Source organism: Tetrao urogallus (assembly GCF_951394365.1).
Source record: "Tetrao urogallus genome assembly, chromosome: 18".
NCBI classification, from domain to species: Eukaryota; Metazoa; Chordata; class Aves; order Galliformes; family Phasianidae; genus Tetrao; species Tetrao urogallus.
The window spans coordinates 699,953-724,378 of NC_136831.1; the positions used below are offsets into that span (position 1 = coordinate 699,953).

Sequence of the window (24,426 nt, forward strand, 5' to 3'; positions counted from 1 at the left end):
CCCCGCCATTCCCCACTAATTTGAAAATGTCCCTGGTGTGAAAGCAGCCCCATCCCTGGCAGCAGCACCCCCTGACCAGAACCACCCCTTCCTGCAGGTATGGCTCCTGTCCTGTACCCCAGGCTCAAAGGTTTTGCTCTGTGCTCAATGCAGCCCCTCTTTAATGCCATTGTTGCTGCTCTGGTTATGCAGCAGCTTATTAACCTTTCTGCTCGAAGCACTTTTGTGTGCCTGTCATATCTTCCTTCATAAAAGGTTCACTTTGAGTCAAGATTTTCACTTTTGTGACAACAAAAAGGACCCTGCTTCTGACAGAAGATGTTGTTTTACTGCTCTGGTGTGAATAATAAGCCTAAATAACAATGGCCATGCCCATGCTTAGGTGTCTTTCAAATATTCTCAGCAGCTGTGGAAGGGAAACTGTCGAAGTGGGCAATGTGCATGTCGTGACTGGTGAGTTCTAGGACACGAGCTGCTTTAATTGCTTGTGTCTGGACAGAGCTCACTGCACTGTGGTTCATCTCTGGCCATAGGCTGACTTCCTATCTGACTCAGATTCAGACCTTATTTTTTGTGTGCGTCCCACAGCATTTCCACGTCAGCTGTTGTTTCTGGGGGGAGTTTCTGCCCTATTTTTGAATTGTAGGATCTGCTCTGCTTTTCTGATCTGGCTGATTTTTGACCCAAAATACAGAATAACCTGGATGCCTCTGGGTAAAAGCAGGATCAGCTTCCCATCTCCGACTGCGGGATGCAGTCCTCTGCAGCCACTCAGGTCCGTGAGCAGTTTGCAGTCGTGGGGAACAGTCCATCGAGCAGCTGCGGGGCGGAGGAAGAGCTGCCATCTGGAGCATGTGCAGGGTTAGACCCTTCCTCTGCTATTCCATGCCTGCTGGCATTTGATATGTTTTCTCAAGAGAGCGTCTGAGTGTTTTCAGCCAACATACGGCTTCGTACTACAAAGGAAATGTAAAAAGACAGCAACAAGCCCTTTCTCTAAATATGTTCGCAATCAGTTCTATTCCCCTGTAATTAGATTTGTAGGAAATGAAAAAGCAGCCATCAAACTAGGGGCTTTTCAGTAAGTCGTAAATCTCGGCATGTGGAAACCCATCTGCCTCAGCGCCGCGCATCTGGGCTGCCCCGCGTGGCTCTGCCCAGCCCTCCTGCCCTGCCGCTGCCCCTGGGGCTCCAGGACCTCCCCCCCCTGCCCCCATCTGCAGCCGGACTGATGTGGGATGGCAGACAGCACTTTGTGCTCCCCGTGTTGAGATGGAGACCCTTCTGGAGACCGGACCGTGGCTTTTCCTTTCCTGGAAAGTAACCTCAGCACCGCTGAAGGGACCTGGCTGCCCTCTGTGCTTTCTTCACATGGGCAGTAAGGAGGACACTGCCAGAGAGGAGTCACTGAGCTCAAAGGCAGGGACAGCCCTCGTCACCTTGGCTTTGGCTTTTCTGTTCGCTAATTGGAAAGAGTTCTTGCAAAAAGACCTGCCTTATTTTGTCTCATTCTCTCCTATGAAAACAGCCCTGCTGCTTTATGCAACACTCAAAGCCATGCGTGCTTTTGCCATTGGCACAGACATAATGCCATGAGTGCCAGTCATGGGCTTTTGATTGCATGATTGATTATAGGCGCCCAGACTGAATCCATGAGCATTCCAGCCCAGTTTTATGACCAAAATTCCAAAAATATATTCACAAAGGAGTGACATTCAAAGATGTTTCCATGACCCTCTGATGTTTCAGCCAGTAGAGAGATTGCTTATACAATAACATTCCTTCCTAATGCGTTCAACCTGCTCTTGTTGGGATCAAGTGTTGTAGCTTAAGATATAAGAGAAATCAAGACTGAGACTGTATTTAGAATTAATCAGGTTGGACTTCAGTGCTGTTTTACTGCCTACAGAGCTTGGGCTTTGGCTTTCAAAGCAGATGGATGAATTATTCACTCTTCATACCACCGCGGTATCAAATAGTCATTTCATAGACTCTATCGCGTCATCTATCACCTCTGCTATTTCACTTTTTTTTTAATCTGTGGAGGAAGGTCTCCATTAACGTTGATCTGCTATTTCATCTAAGTGCTCCTTCTCCATCTGAGTGCTCTGTTCAGGCTAGCAGGCTTACAGGCAGCAAATGCGATCCAGCTGGGTGAGGAGGGCAGTGGTTTCGGAGTGTGTCACAGGGGCTTAACAGCACTGTGAGTGCTGAGCCCAGCAGATCCGGGAGGAATGTGAAGGATTTGCATTTCTTCACACTGAACGAAAAATGGTCTCACTTCAGCTCCCCCATTTTTCATATGCTTAATGCAGACTGAAATTGTCCTGCACGCCGCTCTGGTGACTGGCATGACTGGAGGGCTCCAAATGAGCCGCATCCTTCAGAAATAAATCGCAGGACTGGTGGGTCAGATAATACCGGTCTGCGAGCCTGATAGCAGCAGGATCTCAGGCAGTATTGATGAGGTGCAGGGATGCTGCGTGTTGACATATTGGAGCTGACACTAATAATCTGGCAAGGCTGAGAATTTCACTGGCACTTCTTTGAGAGTTTCAGACTCTCCGGAGAGCCGGCAGGAGGCTGCGTGGACGTTGGATCAGACCGTCATTTTGAGGCTGCTCCAAGGTCTGAAGGTTTTCATTAGTAAGAACTATTATTTTTCAAAATCTTTTCAAAGCCTTCTCTCCCTGTAGGGCTGGAAACAGCACTGGCACGGAGCTGGGATGGTGGCAGCTTTTACCCTCCTGCATTCTTGTTTGAGGAATTCCCCGGTTGATCAGAACTCTGAGAGCAGCCAGACGCTGCAGCTTCTCAGCCCTTTATTCTCAGTGCACGCGACTTTGCTGAGCCAGATGAGCAACCTCCTCCTTCTCTGCTGGATACCAAACAGCCTCACACCAGGGAAATCACTTTATTATTTCTAGAATAGGTTTTCTTAATAACTGTTGGAGAAAATTATCACCTTTAGACTCTGGAGACTGAATTTTGCCCGTTTCCCCCAGAATTTAAGGATGTTCCAGTAGTTAGACCAAAGGGCTTCAAGTTAGAAGACCCGATATCCATCCCTGCGAAGCTATGGGCAAAAGACCTCAGCCAAGATCCCAGTGTGCCCAATGTCTATTGCAGTCACTGGAAGCAAGCTGCCTGCAGACCTCTCAGAGCACAACCAGTGCTTCTCCTATGCCTCAGTTTCCCATCTGTACTGCAGCTGTAACATTTCACTCAGGACAGCATAAGGGTAACGTGAGAGGGATGGCAAACATCTTCAGAACATCTGAGGATCCAGAAGAGAGATTCAGTCTCGAGCTGCCTGCACAAGGGGCACAGCATCCCCTGGGGCATCTCAGCCCCTCCTGCTCCCTGAGCCCCCCAGACTCTCCTCAGCTCCAGAGCACCGCAGGTCTGAGGTGCTGGAATTAAGGAGCCGTAAGAGCTACCTGAGAGAGACACCCAGCGTGAGTAGCAGCAGCATCCGCCTCTTGTGTGTCGCTGGGAAGGGAGCAGATGAAAATACCACCATCTGTTTCTTTTTTAAAAAGATAATTGACGATTTACCCTTGACGTGTAAATATTTAACCAGAAAAAAAAAAGAGGAAATAATTTTTAGATTTTCGGGATACCGTTTAATGCCAACAGTCTCCGAAGGAGCCGTTCCCTGCCCTCCCTCTGCTCAGGCTGTGGGGCAGGACGGGGCTCGCAGGCTTGGCCGCGGTCCCCAGCACGGACGGTGCACGTCGGGCACCAGGATGTGTCCGTGGGGACCTCTGCTGGGAGCACCGGGGACCAGAGAGGGGCGGGAGAGGGGAAGGAACTGGATTCTGTCCAGGCGACAGAGCTGCAAGCTGTGCTCCAGGCGGTGCAGCTGCATTTGGGGCCAAACGGCAGAGGCGGTGAGAAGACTCGATGGCAAAAGAGAGAAGCAGGCAGCAACAAGCGGGCGGGGAAGTTTTCGTGGCCCCCGTCAGCACCAAGCACCGGGAGCAGCCCCCGGCTCCCTCCTTCCCTCTCCTGCTGCAGCAGCTATTTCTGCTTTGGGAAAGCACAGCTCAGAATCACAGAATCATCAAATCTCCGGAGTTGGAGGCTTCTGTGGCAGAGTACAGAGCCAGCAAAACGCTGAGCTTCGGCTGGCAGCGGGAGAGAGGCACGCAGCCCCATCAGATGCTTTTATCAGAGCTCCGGCTCTGCACCTCCGTGGCCGTGAGCCTGAACACCTCGTTCATCTTCCCAGCGTGGAGAGATGCGCCTAAGCCAACGCACATCAGCCTTGTTCTTTCATTATAGAATGGCCTTTGAGAGTGAAGTACAGTTTCTCCTCTTTTATATAGGTATTCTACCATGCTTTTGTTGTGATGTGCTCATTATTCTTCCCGACCTTCCCATGTAGCCTCGAATGTTATGCAGTACCTGGCAGAGTGCAGCTGCAGAAAGGTCGGGTGCCTGTGTTCCCGCTGGGGACGTTCCCCTGGATGCCAGCAATGGTTCCATTTGGTGGGTGCAAAGCTGACCCCTGGGGCACTGAGGGGCTCTGTGGGCACACCGGGTCTGCAGGCAGCTCTAAGAGCGGCTGCTGCATTTCTCCAGCTGCGAGGAAATGAGGAGCTTTGCCTGAAACTACACAGAAGAGCACTGTGGGAGGATTCTGCAGTCCTGGATGTGCTACAGACATACAGGTGTGTGCTTGTGCATGAAGCAGAGCAGGAGGCTGCATCCCAGGGAAGGTGGTCCAGGCTGGAAAGTAGAGAGCCCTTCAGACCAAACTGGAGAAAGAAGAATGCCATAATGAGTGGCAGTGTAGGAAGCTGATCAGGAAATGGATTGAGGATCAACAGTGGGTTGGACAAAACCATCACTCCAAGCTTGAAAAATATGAGGCCAGCCCTTATATCCGCCGTTCCTCCTGCACTGACCTTCCTGGCTCCTCACGTGTGCTCTCCTCCTCTCACACGTGGCTGTGTGCACAGGCAGAGACCCCTCTCCCTCGACAACCACAGAGGCCACTCTTCCAGAACTGCTTCTCCCATCCTGATTTTTGAGTTATTTGCCATCCTTTTCCACATCAGAAGCAAAACCAGGCACAAGCAGGACTGACATAGGCTTTGTGCTTCTTTGCCCCCACAGAGTCATTAGTCGAGCCCAAGGACTGAAGCTGGTGGTGGAGACACTCATGTCATCCCTGAAGCCCATTGGGAACATTGTGGTCATCTGCTGTGCCTTTTTCATAATCTTTGGGATCCTTGGAGTTCAGGTGAGTCCCTGTATGCCTCTGCACCAAGACAATAAGTGTACAAGCCCTGGCTGATCTCACAGTTGGCTGTTTGTACCACTGGGCACCCTTCTGAAACCAAAGCTTCCTGGGGAGCTCTTCCTTCTAGCAAGGAAGCACCAGCATTCCCATAATTAGTCAGCCATTAAAAACTCCCTAACGAATACAGCCTAACAGTGAGCAGCCACGTGCATCGCTAGCAGTAGCTGAAGTAGCAGTGATCAGAGCCATGGAGCAGCATCAGGTTTGTCTCTTTGTGGCTCCGTCAAGCTCCTGTGCCCATGCTCCAGAAATGCGTGTTGGTTTTGAATCTGTAATTGTGCCATAGTTAATGGCCCAGAATGAGTCAGACCCAAGGGCTTAAGCAGCTCTTGGACCCCCTCAGCAGCACAGTGTGGCTTTTCTAGTGCCCTCGAAACATTTATTTCCGAAGTTCAGTCGTGGCTGTGTGCCACTTGATGTGTTGAAGCTTTCCTATTGCATGCAGTGGTACGAAAGCCACGATGACCCCCTGAAAGGCACAGAACGGGCTTTCTTCATCGCTTCCCCACCACAAGGACTTCGGCTCCGCCTGCAGCAGGACATAAATCAAACCATTTCTCCACTTTCTTTCTTCCCCTGGCCACACCACAGTAGAGTGAGGCCTGAAGCATGACATGTACTGCCAGCAAACCTCAGCTCAGGGAAACTTAAATCCCATTCCTGTTCAGTCTGTGAGATAACATGGGGACATCTCCCCTCCGCCTTCCTTCTAGGTTTAAAGCAATGGGGAAATAGAAGCTTTCAAGGCTGAAATCGCTGGTGTGTAAACTCCAGAGGGACCCTGACCTGGAGATTCATTCAGATTCTGACAGTTTGTATAACTGAGGGCTTGCAGAAGCAGAGATTTCCAAGCCTGATTCCTGCTGGCACTGCTAGCAATATCCTCAGTCCGAGCAATGCAGAAACCCAGGGGAAAAAGTGGGAGAGTTTCCTCTTTAATTGATTTCTCATTACCTGAGAAGAAGAGATTGTTTCACACAAATATTCTGACATAACACTGATTTCTCTCTGAAGTTTACTTGCCCTGTTGCAGCCAGCTTTGGGAAGCAGCTCTGCTTTGCTTTGTTTCAGAATAGTGTCTTATGCAATGTTTTTTACTAATGTGCTGTATAAATAATGAATACGGCATTGGAAATAAACAGGAGAGAATTGTGCCATCCATAACCATGGGCAGCTGGATTGGCTCTGTCACAGCTAACTGCCTCCATCCCTTGTGCTGAGGTGATTCAGAAAGCTAAGCACATCCTGTAAAACGGTACAAAACTCAGGCATGGGAAAATTGATGCCAACCAACAAAACCTGCAGTGCGCCCTTTGGATTTCCTCCCTACTAATTGTGATTGCTTCCCCTGTGACTCGCTGTCTTCTGTTAAATTGTCGTGACTATCGATGTGCTTCAGGGGTAGATGTGAGTAAGGCTGATCTTGTATTCGGGAAGCAAAGTTCTCGGTTAATGTTGATGTGTAATTAGGGGTGAGATGAGGGCCGTACTATTTCTATAAAAAGATGATCCCTCCAAGTTACAGTTGGTTTTCCCGTGTGAAGGAGATCAAAGTACAGCTGATAGAGCTTTATGCGATGGCAGTTCAGACTTGGGAGCTTCTAACGGCGTCTCCTCTTAGCCAGACTGGTTCTGTCGTGGTGCTCATCCACGTGTGGATGGTGATTAATCAGACACGAGCAGCAGACTGCCAAACCCCCGGCCTTTCCCTTCTGGCAGTGCTGGAAGCTGGAGCTCCGACTGACGCACCACCAGCAAGCAGCATTCTTACAAATCAGGCTCTGCATTTCCAAACCCAGTTAGGAGCTGTGTTACTGCTCCCACCTGACGGGCATTACGGTCCGGCTCCAGGAGAGATTGTATTTATGGACGATATATTAGAACAGTTGTTTACCTTCCTGCTTAATTAAAACTTTCTGATCTGTGCAAGCTATATCTCCCTTGTCTGCCTTACGCATGATAGTGTTTCTCCACGGGAAGATCAGGGAATACTCTTCTTACATCCAAGAGTTTTATGGTTGCGTTGGATGGCGATTACCTTTGTGTGCCTAGAGAACGTCCTGCTGCTGCTGCGGGTTCCTGAAGGAAACCCATGGAGTAATGTGTGGGTTTATCTTGTTTGCTATTATTTCTACTGATATTTATCTACGACAGCAGATCAAAACCCATCAGCATCATTTCTCTGTATACCCAGGTGGTGTTTTAAGGAGCAGGTTGCCAGCTCTCCCCGAAACAGCAGCTTCTGTCAGCAAATAAGCAACCTGGCTGCATGGCTGGCTGCGAGCCCCTCCGTTCCACCGGCATCAATCATGTCTGAAGCAGTCCTCATCCCCTGCCACTGCCTGCAGTTACGTGCAGGGAGGCTGCTGTTCCTCGGGCGTTTGTAGATCAGGAGTTTGCTTCCCAGGAGCTGCATCTCTCCTGCTTTACACCAAAGGAAGGAAGGTCAGGGTCAGGTATCCGGCACCAGGCTGACGCCTCACATGAGGAATATTTTCAGAGCGCAGCGGTAGTTGGAGAACAGCATTCAGACCCGAGGCGGAGCGCAGCCAGCCCAGCACACAGCAGAGCCCAGCTGCAGCACCTCAGCTGTCCTGCAGTGTGTCCCTTCTCCCCAGCAGCAGCACGGCTCATGGCTGTGCCTCCGAGCGCCACCTGCGCTCAGCTGACACGGCTCGGTCACAGCGCATTGCCCGGCACTGCCAGCGCTGCTCGCTGTGTCACAGAGCCAACCCGCGTGCCCCAGCAACGAGCCTGGCAGCAAAGGGCTGCAGGCAGCTCTCAGGGCGCCGAACCGAAGCTCCAAATGCCCCCGCGTGGGTGCCCAGAATGGTGTGAAATGATGCTCATCGTTTGCTCATTAGGCACGGATCAGGCAGGCTGCTCGGTCCATAGCCCACACGAACGCGGCGATTTCCCTCGACTCATCTGGCTGCATGGGCTGTGCAGAATTCCCTGTGAGAAATATCCATCCTCTGCTGAGAAATCCTGTGGTCTGAGCCATTACCTTTCCTCTCCTCTTTGTGTGTTTTGCAGCTTTTCAAAGGCAAGTTTTTTATCTGCCAGGGGGAGGACACCAGAAACATCACAAATAAATCGGATTGTGCAGAAGCAAGCTACAAATGGGTCCGGCACAAGTATAATTTTGATAATCTCGGCCAGGTATTAATAGCACGGTAATCTGCTTCTTTGCTCCTTTACCTTCTTGACTTAAAACCTGTGCATTATTATCCCATGGGATTTTCTTACAGGGCACTGCCAGTCACAGTAAATATTCAGTTCACACACAGCATTCTGTCTCTGTAAATCCCAAAGGTGGTGTTTCCAAGCAGCCACACACTTCTTTTCAGAACAGAACAAGCACGTGTGGCTTTGTGGAGTACTTAATTGCTTCACTGCTACATAACAAACCAAATATATCTTGCAGAAGAGCTTGTCTAATAGAGCCGGACACATGCAACCATCTCTGCAACACTGCCTTATTTTAGCTGCATGGTGAGGACTAATTAGCAGGGAGCAGTAGAGACCTGGAGGGTGGAAACGAAGCTGCTTTGTGTTCAGCTTTGTGGTTTCCGAATTAGCACTCGTTGCTGAACCATGTTCTGACACTGATGGGTTTTTGCTGCCAGGAGAAACCTTGGGCATCAAAGTGCCCCATTATCAGCCAGCTAATGGCAATCTGCAGACAGGAAAGTGCTAAGAGGAGTAAAGTGTTACAAGTGAAAAATCTCTGCTGCAACTCCTTGCAACTCTTCTCTGCGTTTTTCTAGGCCCTGATGTCTCTCTTCGTGCTGGCCTCCAAGGATGGCTGGGTGGATATCATGTACGACGGCCTGGATGCAGTGGGAGTTGACCAGCAGGTATGAGCTGTAAGGAGCCAGAAATGCGGCTAGAACAAAAGGGCAATGCGTCAGGAGGGAGCACAGCGAGGAGCCCTGGGCTTGAAGCCAGCCTTTTCCCTACAGATTTTTCCACGCTGCTGGTGTAATAAGGCCATAGCAGATGAATGGCCCTTGCTGAAGAGAGAAGGTTGGAATTTAGAGCATTCTGGGAGAAAAGAATAGCTCAGCGTGGGTCTGGGTTTTCAGTGAGGGCAACGATGGCTGCAGGGGATGCTGCTGGCAGATCAGACGTGGTTCTGAGCGCACTTTGTGATTTGGGACTGCTCTGCTGAACCAGCTCAGAAGGCTGTGGTCACAGGGAGCAGAGTGCACTGCCCTGCCACAGAGGGTCACCCACTGTCCAGATTTCGGACGTAGCAGCTGTAACTATTCGCTCCTTTTGTTTTGAGGTTTCGTTGACATTTGCCTTCCATCCCCTTTGCAGCCAGTCATGAACTACAACCCGTGGATGCTCCTCTACTTTATCTCCTTCCTGCTCATCGTGGCCTTCTTCGTGCTCAACATGTTCGTGGGGGTCGTGGTGGAGAACTTCCACAAGTGTCGGCAGCACCAGGAGGAAGAAGAAGCCAAGAGGAGGGAGGAGAAGAGGCTTCGCCGGCTGGAGAAAAAGAGAAGGAGTAAGGAGAAACAGATGGCTGGTCGGTAGTCTTTCCACATCTTTCTGAGTCCTGCTTGACTTTCCACACAGTCCCCTCTCCCTCCCCTCCCTGCCTCGTGTCTGGTGATCATTCTTCTCCTAAAAGCATGTCCAGCTATGAAATTTGCATGAAGGAAGTAGTGTGATTTTAGGCTGAGCAAGGAGACACGGAAGCCTTTTCAATCACTGCGTGATTTGCAACGACCTTCCCATTGGAGGTTATTTAAATTTAAAAAGTAATGATAACCAGACCTGGAGCCTCTTGGATGGCAGCGCTCAGTGTTACACAAATAGTGACAACTGCAAAGATCCGCAGTGCCGGATGGCACCGTCCATCTTCCAAGTCATGAGCACTGCTGCTGATAACTGGATTCACTATTTGGTTTATTACAGCCTTGTAATGCCACAGTGATGCCACCTGTCCCATTTATCAAGCAGGATTATTTATTGGCATGGTAGCACCACTGCTATTCAAGAGTGTAATAAAATAATGGAGACATCTCGTTCTAGTAATGCTTAAAAACCCCTCAGAGAAACACATATCAAAGCATTTGCTTGAGAAATACAGATTAGAAAACAAAAGCGGGGAGGAGAGTAACTGAGGAGGCAAAATGGCAGTGATGCAAAGTGAACTGAGCCCCGAGCTCTGTGTGCACACCTGCAGACCTTCTAGAGGAGGCTTTGAAAGGGAAAGGTGCTCAGCCTCCACTCTGTCAATGGTCTTCTATCTTTGTCTTTGGGTGTTGTTTTGTTTTTTTTATATTTTAGTTCAAAAATTAAGGAATAAGTCAGCCAGGGGCCAAAGTCCGATGTACTCTTCTCACATGGTCTCCTCTGCCCAAAGGTTCCTCCTCGCCCTTTGTGTCCATGGCCTCACTCCCCCCAGTCTGTCTTTGCTTCTCTCTACGTCCCTTCTCACATCTCTATCTTCAACAGACTTCAGTACTGTTTCAGAGACTGTTTGATCAAACACTTGTTCTGAAAGCTGGTGATAATAAGTCAGTTTTATTTTTTTTTTTTAATGATCTAGGAGCCATTTAATAGCTGTGGCAGGTTGCTCAGCCACGTAGCACAATCATCCTCTCTCAGCCTCTCTCCATTCAGCACTTATGCAGCACTTTCCCTTGTCTTTAGGTCACATTACCTTCCCAGGTTTTGTAACCAAGAGCATTATCATAGCAGCCTCTGGGCATCAGGGTTTGCTTTGTGCCAGGAGCCTGTCTCCCTTGATGCTCAGTGGGAAGATGGAGGCTTCCCTTGGGAGCAGCAGAGACTACTGAATGGGAATTAGTGAGTAACAGCCTGATTGAGCCCATGATGGAGCACCTGGAGAAGGGACACAGGCAGCCCTGGGAGCACAGCTGAAAACAGTTCACCTGTGTGACCAGAAGGTTCCGCCCCTCTCTGAGCTTCATTTAAGGGCTGGCTGCTATGGGGAAAGGTTCTCTACCTGGAGATCCCTCCTTTTGGAGCATTCAGTGAGCCCTGATGCTCGGGATGGGTAAGCACATTTTTCTTTCTTTAGGTGAGTTGTGACTATCAGCCTTTTTTGTTTTTTTCAGTGCCAGTTATCTGCAATCGCCTTACCCTGCAAGCACTTCAGGCTGCTCTCAGCTGAGTGCAGTGCAGTGGAAGGAGCTGGTGCTGCCTGGGAGCCTCTTTCGGTCAGCACAATTTCCCAAACGCAATTTCAGGCTGATGGTAGAAAATGCTTTTAAACACCGAATAGAAAGATCCCTGTTTAAAGTCACAGTTCTGGAAGGCAGGCATAGAAGGAAAATAGATGTTTAGTTACTACTGATGACCTTATTTATAACGCTAGAGGAACTAGATGATGAGAAGATGTAAGTCTGGGCAGTTTCCTAGTGGGAAGGAATCACAAAATGTTCTTGGAGATACAGTTATTCATTCAGTCCTATGAAATGTCTAATTAAAGAGGCAATAAGAGCTGCTTTATTGAAGATCAAATATTGCTGAGAATCCAATTGCCATAAAAACCTTTAAAGAGCAAAGTCTGAAGCCCTCCAAATCTCTTTGGAACAGTTTTCCCCATTTGCGTTCAGCCAAACATTGACTTTAAACAACCTTGTCCAGCTTTGCCTTAGGAGCCAACAGATACCATTGCTTCATCCTGCATGGTGGGAGCTTGCAGGCGATGCCAAGTTAGGGACGGTACCAACAGCTGCATGGGGGCTCCTGGCAGGGCATTCTGAGCGTCCCCCAGCGCCCACACCTGCCCACAGATGTCTGTTTTTCATGCAGCCAGATGTAGCCCATCTAACAGTTGTTTTTCTTCATAGACTTTTCAAACGCACTTCCCCAGTCTGACATCTGCAAAGCAGAGAAGTGTGTGGGACCCCGGTTTGGTGAGGTGTAGGCAATGCAGTGGCCGCTGCCAGGCGCTGGCCCAGCAGGATGTGTGCCCTACCTCAGGTACCCACTCTGTCCTTCAGGACTGCCTCCTCCTCATCACCAAGCCAGGGCGTTCTCCTGGGCTCCCACCACGGGAAAAGCACGGGAGCCCTTCGCTTTTCCCCATGAGCCCCAATACCCGAGCTGCCCTCCCTGAGATGCAAGGAGAGGATCCGCCAGGAGATACTGAACGGAGGCAATGCAGAGCCGCAGGAGCCTCTGACGGGGAAGGGGATCGCTGCGTGTCCTGCCGGATGATTAATGCCGTTTCGTTCTTTTAGATCTAATGCTGGATGATGTGTTAATGGAGAGCACAGCCAGCGCGGTGCCAGGTACTGGGCAGCTGTGGCGTTGTGTCCTGTGAATGGCAGTGCTGTGTAACTAACTCTGGCCGCGCTGCTCGGAGGCATCCCACTAAACCTGTGTGTGGTGCAAGGCTCGGCGCTTCCCTCGCGGCACACGGCTCTTGTTCTGACTGCAGGTCTGCTGGCCTGCCTCAGGACTCACACTTGCCAACCCTTAATTTATCCAATGGTCATCTTATGTTTTTCAGTCATCTTTTTTTTTATTTATTTTTTTTCTTCTGGCTTTCGTTGAACGCTGTCAGACTTCTCATAGCTTTTCTTTGTGTTTTTTGTTTTTGTTTTTTTTTAGTTCAGAGAATAATGACTGGACTGTGAAAAGGATCTTTGATTTTTTACTCTGGCTTTCCAACCACAGGCTGAGGAGTGTGAGTGATTTGCAGGAGTGTCTCTGAAGGCAGGCAGGGCCACGTAGGGGTAGCATTTCGTTCTTTCTCCACCCTTGCTCCACACGGGGAGGCACAGTACTCAGCAGGATGAGATCCAGGATCTTCCCCACGCTGACCTCCAGCAGGGCTGGGAGGAGATGATCTTTAAGGTCCCTTCCAACCCAATCGCGTGATGCTATGATGTGGGGATTATCTGTAGTTCTACCAAACCTATGAGTTCTTCTCACTGATTGAGAGCTGCTCCATCCACAGGGCATCTCCTGGGTTAAAAAGAATAAAGATGCTGCCTTGTGCCCTCTGCAGGACTCAGGCTGTGCCCTGCCATAAGTCTGTCTCCTTTTATTGTCAGAAGAAGCTTTGATCAGCCAAGTGTTTTGTTTAATTTGTAGCTCACAAATATTAGCCTGAATAATTAAGGAGGCGCCAATGTAGAAACAAATATAGCTATAATTTTCAACAGAAATAATATCCTGGGAAAACTGTGCCGTTAAAACTCTCACCTGTGAAAAATCCACCCACCTGTCAGACATTGCACAGCGCACGGATTGAGTAACAGCTGCAAGGTGAGGGCTGTTGGCTTTGGGCATGGAGGACAGCTGTGGAGCAGGGAGTCCCACCTTTGTATTTCTGGGGCTGCGGTGGAAGTTACCACAACATGCTTTGATCGATCCCTTCCCGCTGCCATTCCCGGTGTTTTTATTTCTGTGCTTTCATTCTCGCCCTCCTTGGCAGGCCCTGTTCTCTCTGCGGTGCTGGGCTGCCAGACCTCGCTCAGTGCTGGGGTCCCCCTGTGCGTGGGGCTGTTTGTTGTTTGGTTGGTTGTGATGCCTCTTCTGCTCGTGCACAGTTGCATCGAGCCTGGTTTACGTTATTTTATTTTCTTTTTAAGGCATTGAACTCATTCCAGTCCCCTCCATTATCCCATGCAGACTCAAGCTGTGCTCTGTGTTGCCCTGCGTTGCCTTTCCATTGGGTCTCATCTCAGAGAATGTGGGGCTGCCAGCTGGTCCCCGTGGGGTGGTGGTGGGTGAGGGTTGGTCCTCCCATGGCTCAGGGGATGCCGCAGATGGGAGCCTCAGACCCACACACATGGGTGGTTCCCGAGGGACTGCCTTCCTCTTGGTGTGAAGATAAGATGGAGTGCTGTGTGCTGGTGCTCACTGGGATGTTACAGTTTTATAGTTTTCCTTTTATTTTCTCATCAGTCTGCATTCTGTCACAACTGGAAACTTCACAGTGGAAATAATTTATTTTCTATTTTGCTTTTTATTTCTTTTTTTTTTTTTTTAATATAAATCCATTCAGTACAATAAAAGCCAAGTAAAATGCTCTGTATAAATAGAAAAAGCAAAAAGTTCCTTCAGTGCAAACTACTTTTTAACCTAATAATATTCCTGATACAGTTTGTAAATCCAGCTGCGTCACAGGCTCATTGCTCACGGCTTGCTGCTGTCCTCCAGATATACCCAAACCTGTGAAGGAGTTAATTCCCTTATTAGAGAAGAAGGGAAAAGCCAGAGGAGACTGTAATGAAATTGTCCCACTCTCGTGAATTCCAATTTCCTGTGCCCACACAGCTCTGGCTGCAAAGGCACTTTGGGGAAAGCAGCAATTTCTCTCTTGACAGGGCAATATTGGGAGGCAGCAGCCCTGCGCCAGCGGTGACACCAGCTGTCCTGCAGCCAGGGAGGGCCTGCAGTTATGGGGCTGTCGTATCTGCACAGTGCCCCCAGGGCTGTCCCCCAGGCCCTTCTGCATCCCACCTCCTGCAGCGGGGCACTGCGGGGTGGGGGGTGCAGCGGGGTTCATCAGTAGCATTGCCTTAGGCAGTGGGCTGGGGGGAACTGAGGCCAGAGCACAGTGAGATGCTCGGATGCTCCAGGAAGGCTGCAGCATTCTGCTCCCAGCCATTGGCAGGCGTTGCCTGTGCTCCCCATCCCATGTGGTGCTGCAGGGAGGAGCAGGGAAACCCTGCTTGGGAAACAGCCTGAGTGAAGGACTCGTAACAGTGATAAGCTGAAGGCTGGTTCTGCTGTGCCAGGCATCGACCCAACTGCTGCAGCCCTACAGAGCCCGTCTCTGGGGGGGGAGAAGCAGGTGGGCTCCCAGGACCACCATCTCCCTCTGCCAGATCACCTTCCTACCTGGGCTAGGAGGAAACTGCTCGGGACCTGCGGCCTGAGCTGCTTGTGTCCAGAGGAGCTCATCTCCAGCTGAGGCAGCTCCCTCGCCCCCGCTCCTGGCCTGCAGCCACGGTGAAGCAGCTTGATTTACATCCTGTTTACCAGCCTGATGTTTCGTAGTGGGCTTTTGCTGTATTTTCCCATTTTCTCTCATTCTGCCCATTCTTTCTTTTGTTCATTTGCTCTCCTCGTTTCTTTAACACCACGTGTGCCGGGAAGCCAGTTAACCTTTCAATGATAACCGAGACTAACCCAGAGCTCTTGTTGTTCTTGACACAGTGTATTGTAACAGTACAGTAATGTGGTGTTGTGTTAGTTGTGAAGTTCACCACCTGGAGTTTAACAGATGTCTGTATTTCCCAAGATGTTGGTATTGTTTAGATCTTTACTGCAATAATTCCAAAGAACACTGTGCAGTAGGGGGCAGGGGCTTTGCACTGGATAATTACGCACCAGTACCACCCGATGGGTGTGCAGAAACGCTCTGCTCCTATAGAAGTGGCACTCAGACGACAGCAGGAGCTCCCTGCCTCCCTAGGCACAGTGCTGTGTGTCGGGCAGCATGCTGTGGGTGTGCTGGTTCATCACCAGGTGATCTCAGTGCTGCACTGATTTGCATGGCCAGCATGCAGAGCACGGTGCGATGAGCGCTGGTCTGATTTATAAACAGGGTTGACAAATCCCCTCCTCGTGAAGTTAATGGTGAAGGACAAAGTGTTTACCAACAGCGGTTTTCTAAGGCGGCACCCGGAGACGTTGGGCTGTGGAAACCCTGAGGATGTGCTGGGAAAGGCGAGGCAGAGCCTTGGTGCTGCAGGGAGGGGGGAGGTAGACGAGCAATTAGCAACCCTGCTTATAAGGTCACACAGCAGCTCATCCAGGTGCAGATCCCTGCGCAGGGGATGGTTTACAGCCTCTCTCTAAATCCTCTCTCTGTTCTAACGGTGCGGTGCTATTCTGTAGGATTTGGAATTACCTGTCAATCAAAGCTGAAAAAAAATATGAATTCTAGTGTGATTATTCATAAGTAAATCCACTGCAAGAAAAGGCAGAAACCCTGACATTTTTTCTTTTTGAATGTGAATTAGACATAAATGTAGAGAAATGATCCAATTACGATGGTGTTTCTTACTGAGATGATAAGTTGGTTCATAAAAATAGGTCCTGTTCCTGACTTAATTGTATTCAAACATTTTAGTTAATTTGCTACTCATAACTTAGCATAATGTGATCGAGATATCTTGACTTTATGGAGATTTATGCAGATTCCAAGATATCTGACATAGGCTTATGAGTGAGTCAGCAGCTGCTGCTCTGCTTCTTTATAAGCACTCAGTAGGTGCAGCGTGGAAATTCATCGTGCAGGCCTTTCCATCAACATTGTGCTTTAGCTCTCCAGCACAGATCACCTCAAGCACCCAAGTGTTGCAGGGCAGAAAGGGAATGTTAACGCTGCCTTCAATGTGACTGCTCTGAGGACATTCCAAACCCCTACAGAATAAAGCCTCTCGCTGGTTTGTCTCTCTGGTGCCCGGGCTGTAGGGGAAAAGCCTGTCTCTATGGAAAAACCAAAGCAACTCTGATTTTCAGGATCCTGTTGTGAAGCAGGGAGTGCACAAAGCCATGCAGCCTATGGCTTTGATTGCAATGCCTCTGACTATTGACAAAGCGAATTCTATTTCCAGGCAAAACTTAATCTTCTAAAATTAGTCTTCCCCGAGGGCAGCTGAAGCCCGGCCTTCACAGCTCCGTTCTGCCCAACTTTCTGCTCGGTGTAATGCATCAGGCTGTACATGAGCAGAAAATATCAAGCCGTGTAATTCTTACAGCTCAACGATTTTCGTAACCGGTTGATCATCTAATTAGTAGAGTAATATTACACTCTGACATATTCAAGACAGTCCTTTCCACTTCAATCTGCATTATAATGCCTCCTTGAAAATGGTACTGAATGATATACTCAGCCTTGGCATTTCCTCATTAGAGATTAGGTGAGTAAATGAGTTTATCCGTGGGAACATTTGGGGTCTAAGAGCACGTGTCGTTCTGAGGCAGCCTGACCTGGGAATGAGTTGTACAGCGAAATCTGTGCCTCGGAAATCTGGTATAAAACGGAGAGCCGTTATTTCCTAACGGCTGAGGCTGGCTGATCAGTTTCCCGTGGTATTTTTATGGACCGTTCTTCACGGCTCTGGCAGCCCAAGTGTTGAATTTCATTCTCTCCGCAGTTTACTGCAAAGAACATAATAGGACCAAATTACTTCTCTTTCAAAGCCCACCGCTAACTGAACGCCCTTTATTTCTAAGCCACTGGTACTAAAATCTGTCCCTGGCATCTGACTGCTAATTGGGCTTTTGGATGCTTTGGGGACTTTCTAAGCTCAGCAGCAACAAAAATTGTCGGCTTAATTTAAACTTAATTGAAATTTCCCAATGGTGAGAACACTCCTCAGCACAATGATCCCAGCTCACCTCATCCCTGATGCCGTAAGGCTGAGTATAGCGCATGTCCCGCTGAAGGTGTTTAATGGATGTAAGCTGACAGGAGCCCTGCTGTGCATTAAAGGTGGTAACGTGGCAGCAGAGGGGGAGGGAGGGGAGGAAGACGACAGCATGTTGCTGTAATCAATCTAGAGTTTGTCAGCGTGGGAGGTGAGGGTGCGTTGGCTGCATGGAGGCACAGAGGAGTGACTCGCCGTGCTCTCGGCTCTCCTCCCGCTGCAGAAGCACAGTGCAAGCCCTACTATTCGGATTACTCCCGCTTCCGCTTCCTGATCCACCAGATGTGCACCAGCCATTACCTGGATTTGTTCATCACCGGCGTCATCGGCCTCAACGTGATCACCATGGCCATGGAGCACTACCAGCAGCCCAAGGTCAGTGTGCTGTGGCTGGTGGACGCGATTCAGGGCGCTTCTGCTCTTTGGTCTGGGGCCCTGCTCACCATGCCCGTCCCTGGGCTGGACGTGTCCATCCTGTCCCTGCCTTCAGGCCGTATCCATCCGTACGGATGGGGCCTGTTGCACCTCTGCCCTCTGGTTAGGTGCGAGGTGACTGCTCTGGCAGTTGGGCTGGGAGAGCATTTGTTTCATTAGCTACAAAGGATCATTATTAAAACCCTCTGTTTGATCGAATGTTTGCACCAAAAAAAAAAAAAAAAAAAAGGAGAAAAAGGGGAAAACAAATTGCATTTATGAAAGCTTTCTGCTTTGCAAAGTTTCTCCCAAAGTCCCATAGGGCTTAATTTTCACAGGCACTGGGTTCTATGCTGGTCCTTAAAATACATTTTAATGTATTAGTGTGCTCAGTTCTGGGTTTGGGTCATAATCTGGAAATAAAAACAGCCTGTCTTGGGCCATCAAGCCTCTTGTGCGTAAGAAGGAGATGGAAATAGGTGCTTTTGCCATATAACTTGTACTTATTTTTATTAGCTACTTTCAGAACAAATAAATACAGCACACAATAGGAGGAAATATTCTCTAAAACTACACAGGGTTTGAATACTTAATGTTTAAAAAAACAAAAACATTAAATACAGGGAAAAATATCCTCCAGCCTATCATAAAGGAGCCAAAAAGTGGAAAGGCACAAGCCCAGTTTATTTCTTCTGTTTGGGTCACCTTCAAACAGCCCCGACAGCTCCTGTGTGATTCAGTCGGTTGGTGATGAGCAATGCTTTTGGCTGCAGAGCCTGCGCTGGAATCTCGTGAGGGCGTTGCATCTCACTGCTGCTCTGCAACCATGATTTCTCTTGTATCATAACTGTGCTGGGCAGGTTTTTGTTTTTAATTTTCTTTAGGAAAATCATATCTTGTCTCTAAGCCTCTGGTATGCAGCATCTGCGTAATGACCCTGAGGTTGGTGTGCTGTGGGATGACAGCACAGGGGGCTGGACCATGGCCATAGGACCACTCTGGTGTGCTTGCAGATGATGAGAGTGGGTTGATGGTTGGAGCAGATGATCTTGGTGGGACATTTGTCATCCTGCTGAGCCTTTTGTCCTGTTAGGGACTCAGCAGCTCTGCTGGAACACGGTGAAGGCAGGCTTGCTGGCACAGAGCTGGCACCTAACTTCTGTGCTCTGTCCTCACCACAGGTTCTCGACGAAGCCCTGAAGATTTGCAATTACATCTTCACCGTTATCTTTGTCCTGGAGTCTGTTTCCAAGCTCGTTGCCTTCGGGTTCCGTCGCTTCTTCCAAGACAGGTAACACAGGCTGCAGCTTGGCTGCCTGGGGGCTGCAGGACACAGCTGCCCAAGGTCGGGGTTTTAGAGCCCGGTGACCCTCCTGGTGTTAGCCGTGTGACACGAGGGAAAGCTTCTCAGTGTGGTGGTTGGAACTGGGCTGGGGTGGGGGCTGGAGAGAGGAGTGTGCATGAGGAGGTGTGTGACGTGCATCCGTGTGGTGGGCAGACAAACGGACAGCAAGGCAGTGCTGGGCAGCAGATCTCCTCCTGACACCAGCAGTGTGCCTGCAGAACCAGGAGGGCTGGGTGAATGAGAACAGATTGTCCTGAGAGAGAAAATCTGCTCCTGAGCAGAAACCGAGGAGGGAAAGGACCTCTTTTCACGCAGATGCTGAGCAGCGTGCAGAATGACATCTTTCTCAAATTTCCCCTCTCATAACCCCTCAGGGCTTGTTTTACGCCCAGAGCAGGTCATGCTACAAGGACAGGCTGCTCCTCCCATGCAAGCCCACAGCGAGCCCCGTGTGCTGCAAAGCAGGGGCCGTCAGCAGCTCCAGCATCGCCCCTCAGTTCCACAGCCTCTGGGTGCAGAACTGCTTTGTTTCTCATTCCCTTCAGCCAAGAGCATCGTTGGCCATTGGCTGATTTTATAACAAGCTGTGTTAATTATAATGATTTCATAACATAACTGCTTTTGTATAATACCCTAGAAAAATGCTCAGATTCATTTGAGTGTGAGAACCATTGAAATGCCTGGAATTCGTGTGAAACAAGCTGCCTCCTGTTGCCAGCTTCTTAGTAGATGTTAAACTTCATTTTGTGTTGTCTCCAGATGGAACCAATTAGATCTGGCAATTGTGCTGCTGTCTATCATGGGTATCACTTTGGAAGAGATTGAGGTGAATGCTTCGCTCCCAATTAACCCCACTATTATCCGAATCATGAGGGTTCTCAGGATTGCTCGAGGTGAGACAAATTAAGCAGAATTTGCTTGTATTGAGGTGCAGGGTCCCCTCCAGGAGAGAGTTAAGTGTTGGGAAACAGTGGCGGGGCACATCCTCATCACAATGTGCATAGCTCTGGCATCGGCAGTCTGTAAACAAATAACAGAACAATGGAGGAAAATAGTTGTGAGGAGCCAAAGAGCTGAGCCGACTGACCGTGTGTTTCTATCTTAAGGGAACTTGCAGCTGAAAGCTTAGAACTAAAAGACAAATAGCTGTGGTTGTAACTCCCAGAGATGTACCTGGGAAACCATGCCAGTCAAATGAAAGTCGTCTCTAACAGGGATTGCAGAACATCAGCCTGAATGCATTGGCTTTAAAAGACAAGCATCTAATAAATTTAATTTCCCGTGAGACTTTACATCTCTCCACGCTGTGACAAAACATGCCTTGTCACCGTGCATCCATCTGTCCTTCCGCACTGCAACAGCATGTACTGGGCTGGGAAGGCAGCTCCTTTAGGGCCGGAGCTTTCCCAGCAGAACCTCATGGGTCCAAATGACAGAGATGCAAAATGTGAGTGCTCAGGCTCTAAATAAAGTACTGCCAGGCTCTCCTGAAGGGCACTGTTGTGCTCTGAGGCGTAATTGCTGTGATTGCAGCCCTCTTCTAAGCGAAGAGGGAACTGAGAAGAAATGAGATGCTGCTGTGTCTCAAGGGGTGGGGGAAAATGTGTTTTTCCTGTGCATTGGATCCCTTTCAGAATTAAAAATACATACACTTTCCAACTGGGTATGCAGCCTCCTGGAAGAGATGTGATTCACTGAGGTTCTGATTTACACATTTGCAAGTGGGCAGCCTATGGAAGTGGGAAAGTGGCCCCAGAGCTGGGAAACAGCTGCTCACAGAGCAGGGAAAGAAAGAGGGGGAAGAAGAGGGGTGCAGTGGTGAAGTGGGGGGAATGGTGCTCTCTGTCATCTCTTTTGCTGGGTTTAAACCCACTGGGAACAAACCTGGTGTGCACAGTGCTGTGAGAGGCACCAAAGGGCACCGCTCCTCCCGGCCAGAAGCTTTAAAGCAGAGTTGGAAGGGAAGCTGCCTTTTACTCTTAACCTCATTGTTTGGCTCACTTGCCGGAGCCAACGTTGTGGCCCTGTGCTCCCGCTGGGTGCCGGAGTGCCATCCCAGGGAGAGGGGAGAGGAAGGCCGGGCAGAAGGCGGTGCTTCCCCAGCTCTCAGGATGGGTGATGCTGCAGGGCACAGGATTTCAGCAGTATCCAAGCAACCAGGAGCGGTGTCAAAGGGCAGGAGCTGTAGTGGCTAGCAGAGAACACTTGCCATCATTTCACGTTTCTCCTCCTGCAACCCTGTGAGAGGGATGGGGTTTGCTGCCCCGTACCAATGCTGCTGTCACCATATCGTGCCTGTGTTTTCCGCAGTGCTGAAGCTGCTGAAGATGGCTGTAGGGATGAGGGCTCTGCTGGACACCGTGATGCAAGCGCTGCCCCAGGTAACCCCCTGCCTCAGCACCGCCTCCTCCGGCCCACGGCTGTGTTTGTTGCGGAGGAATGCTAATCATTTTATCTCTGCTGTCATTAGATAATCACATTTCCCTTCCGAAGCACAGTCTGAGATACAGTCCTCACATTGAGGTCATTTTCCCCCTGAAGCAATTTAAGTTTTGGATTAAAGAATACAGCAAGAAACAGGTCTGGAACAAAAAAATCAATGAATGTTCTTTTTTTGTGTTTTTTTTCCCCCCGTTTCTTTTTCTCTTTCCAGGTGGGGAATCTGGGTCTTCTCTTCATGTTGTTGTTTTTCATATTTGCAGCTCTTGGAGTGGAGCTCTTTGGCGACCTGGGTGAGTGCAGCCCTGCCCCGTGCCGGCTGGGCGCTGGTGAGCGGCGTCTCATTGCTGTGTTTGTCCTGCAGAGTGCGATGACACACACCCCTGTGAGGGGCTGGGCCGACACGCCACCTTCCGCAACTTCGGGATGGCCTTCCTCACCCTGTTCCGCGTCTCCACCGGGGACAACTGGAATGGGATAATGAAGGTGAGGGGCCCCCAGAACGTAGAATCACAGAATCGGTTGGGTTGGAAGAGCCCTCTATGGCCATCCGCCCCACCACCCCACCGACCGCATCCCTCAGTGCCACATCTCCGTGGTGCTCAGCATCCCCGGGGCACGACCCCGCTTCTGTGCAGCTGTGCCACTGCATCCTTGCTATCTAGGAGAAGAAATTGTTCCTGATGCCCAACCTGAGCCCCCCCGCGCACTGTGAGGCCGCTACCTCTTATCCTGCCAAATGACTGGTGGCGTTGGTCCACGTGCCACAGCTAGCTGCTCCAACCGTGCCCTGTCTCCTCCTGCCCAGCACTGTGAGGTTGGCCTGGAGGTGGGCCAATGCTGCAGCCTTCTGCATGCTCCGTATATTCCTTTTTCTAGAGAGAACCGCATGAAAACAGAGGGGAAAAAATAAAGGGACGCCTCTCTGAAGATATATGAGTTCATTCCAGTTAGGCCTGTTGGTTTAGCTTTGTGTTTCCTTAAAAGCCCGCAGTTACAATTGTTGGTGTTCCTTTGTTGTGGCTTCGTGGGTTTTTTAAATTTTATTTATTTATTTATTTATTCATTTACTTTCTGGGAAAACTCCTATTTCTGGGAGCGGACCTCTCCTTGTGGACAGCCGTAAAGCCGTGCCGTTGTGAAAGCTGCCTTGTGCACACAGGGCCAGCTGGTCGCAGTGCTTCATCCCCCTGTGAACATGGGGAACGGTGTCCGCAGGGCAGCTGGCAGACAGCAGTGCGCCCTGCTGTGCCTGGGAGCTGTGCACCGCGCTGCCGTGTTTGGTCTTTAGCGTTGCAGAATGGGCTTTGTGAATTGAGGCACTGGAACTGTGCTGGCAGCCCAGAGCCTCCTCACAGCCCTCAGTCTTATTCTCCTGTTTTCAGGACACCCTGCGAGACTGTGACCAGGAGTCCACCTGCTACAACACCGTCATCTCGCCCATCTACTTCGTCTCCTTCGTGCTGACGGCCCAGTTTGTCCTGGTGAATGTGGTGATAGCCGTGCTCATGAAGCACCTGGAGGAGAGCAACAAGGAGGCTAAAGAGGAGGCAGAGCTCGAGGCAGAACTGGAGATGGAGATGAAGACCATCAGCCCTGGCCAGCACAGCCCCTCGGACATCTTCACGTGGATGGGTGGCGTTGGTGGCGAGAGGCCCGAGAGCCCCCGTGGATGCCCCCATCCCCTGCAAATCAAGGTGGATTCTCAGCTCTCGTTAGTTTACCCTATGGTGAGAAGCTTGGCTGGGGGGTGCGGAGGGGCTGCCTTGTGTTTCTGCTGGGGGAAGACGTGCACGAGGGGTAGTGAGGGAGCAGGGGTGCCATGCTCCGAGGTTTGCGTTCCTCTCTGCTCTGTGGGGCACCCCAGGAGGAAGCAGGGGCAGGGCTGCAGCCCACCACGGTGCACAGAGCTTTGCAGTTTGTTCTGGAGACGTGCCTGAGCTGCCCCGTCCAGAGCTAAACTCCAAATTAGCTCTAATGCAGAGTCTGGGCTCGGCCCTTTGTGAGAGCAAAATTACGAGCATAATAAGTTTGCTTTTCTAATGCCGGCCACGAACCGCAGCATAAAAGGGGAATGGAACTTGGCTAATCTTTGCTTAAGTATTAAATTTGTTTTATAGAATCTCAATTGAAAAGCCACCCCCATGATTGAGCTCATGAAAAAACGCTGTTAACAGTGGGATAATCCAGGGCTCAGCAGAGCTGGAGGCAGCGGGCAGCAGAGCAGGCTCCCAGCCCTGCGTCTGCATGGAGCTCAGTGTGAGGGATGGGGAGGTGAGGTCATGGCCCAGACGTGTCCCCTGGGAGGGAGCGGTGCTGGAATTATGCAAGAACGTTGCTCCAGCCCTTTTTTTAGTCTTAGCTGATGGCGGATCGGGTTAAACCCTGTGTACAGAGCTCGTTAGCTTTTATTACATCATGATTTCACAACAGCGTATCTTGACCTCTGCCTGGGTGGACTAATGAGTATTTTAATGCATGAAAAATTCATTTATGATCTTTAGTCCAAGAGTGAGAAGAGTAAATCTCTG

General features: G+C 50.0%; 1 protein-coding gene across 1 annotated transcript in view; it reads left to right on the plus strand.

Annotated features, from left to right (window-relative positions):
* Positions 1-24,426, plus strand: part of CACNA1G (calcium voltage-gated channel subunit alpha1 G) — a gene marked incomplete at both ends in the record, with an annotated part of 100,482 nt that overhangs the window by 62,436 nt on the left and 13,620 nt on the right. The window contains 12 exons of the mRNA XM_079544415.1: positions 5,125-5,251; positions 8,348-8,473; positions 9,082-9,171; positions 9,638-9,851; positions 12,544-12,594; positions 17,921-18,072; positions 19,293-19,402; positions 20,216-20,349; positions 21,767-21,837; positions 22,110-22,188; positions 22,260-22,381; positions 23,281-23,625. Coding sequence (XP_079400541.1) covers positions 5,125-5,251; positions 8,348-8,473; positions 9,082-9,171; positions 9,638-9,851; positions 12,544-12,594; positions 17,921-18,072; positions 19,293-19,402; positions 20,216-20,349; positions 21,767-21,837; positions 22,110-22,188; positions 22,260-22,381; positions 23,281-23,625 — 1,621 coding nt within the window. The remainder of the gene's footprint in view (positions 1-5,124; positions 5,252-8,347; positions 8,474-9,081; positions 9,172-9,637; positions 9,852-12,543; positions 12,595-17,920; positions 18,073-19,292; positions 19,403-20,215; positions 20,350-21,766; positions 21,838-22,109; positions 22,189-22,259; positions 22,382-23,280; positions 23,626-24,426) is intronic.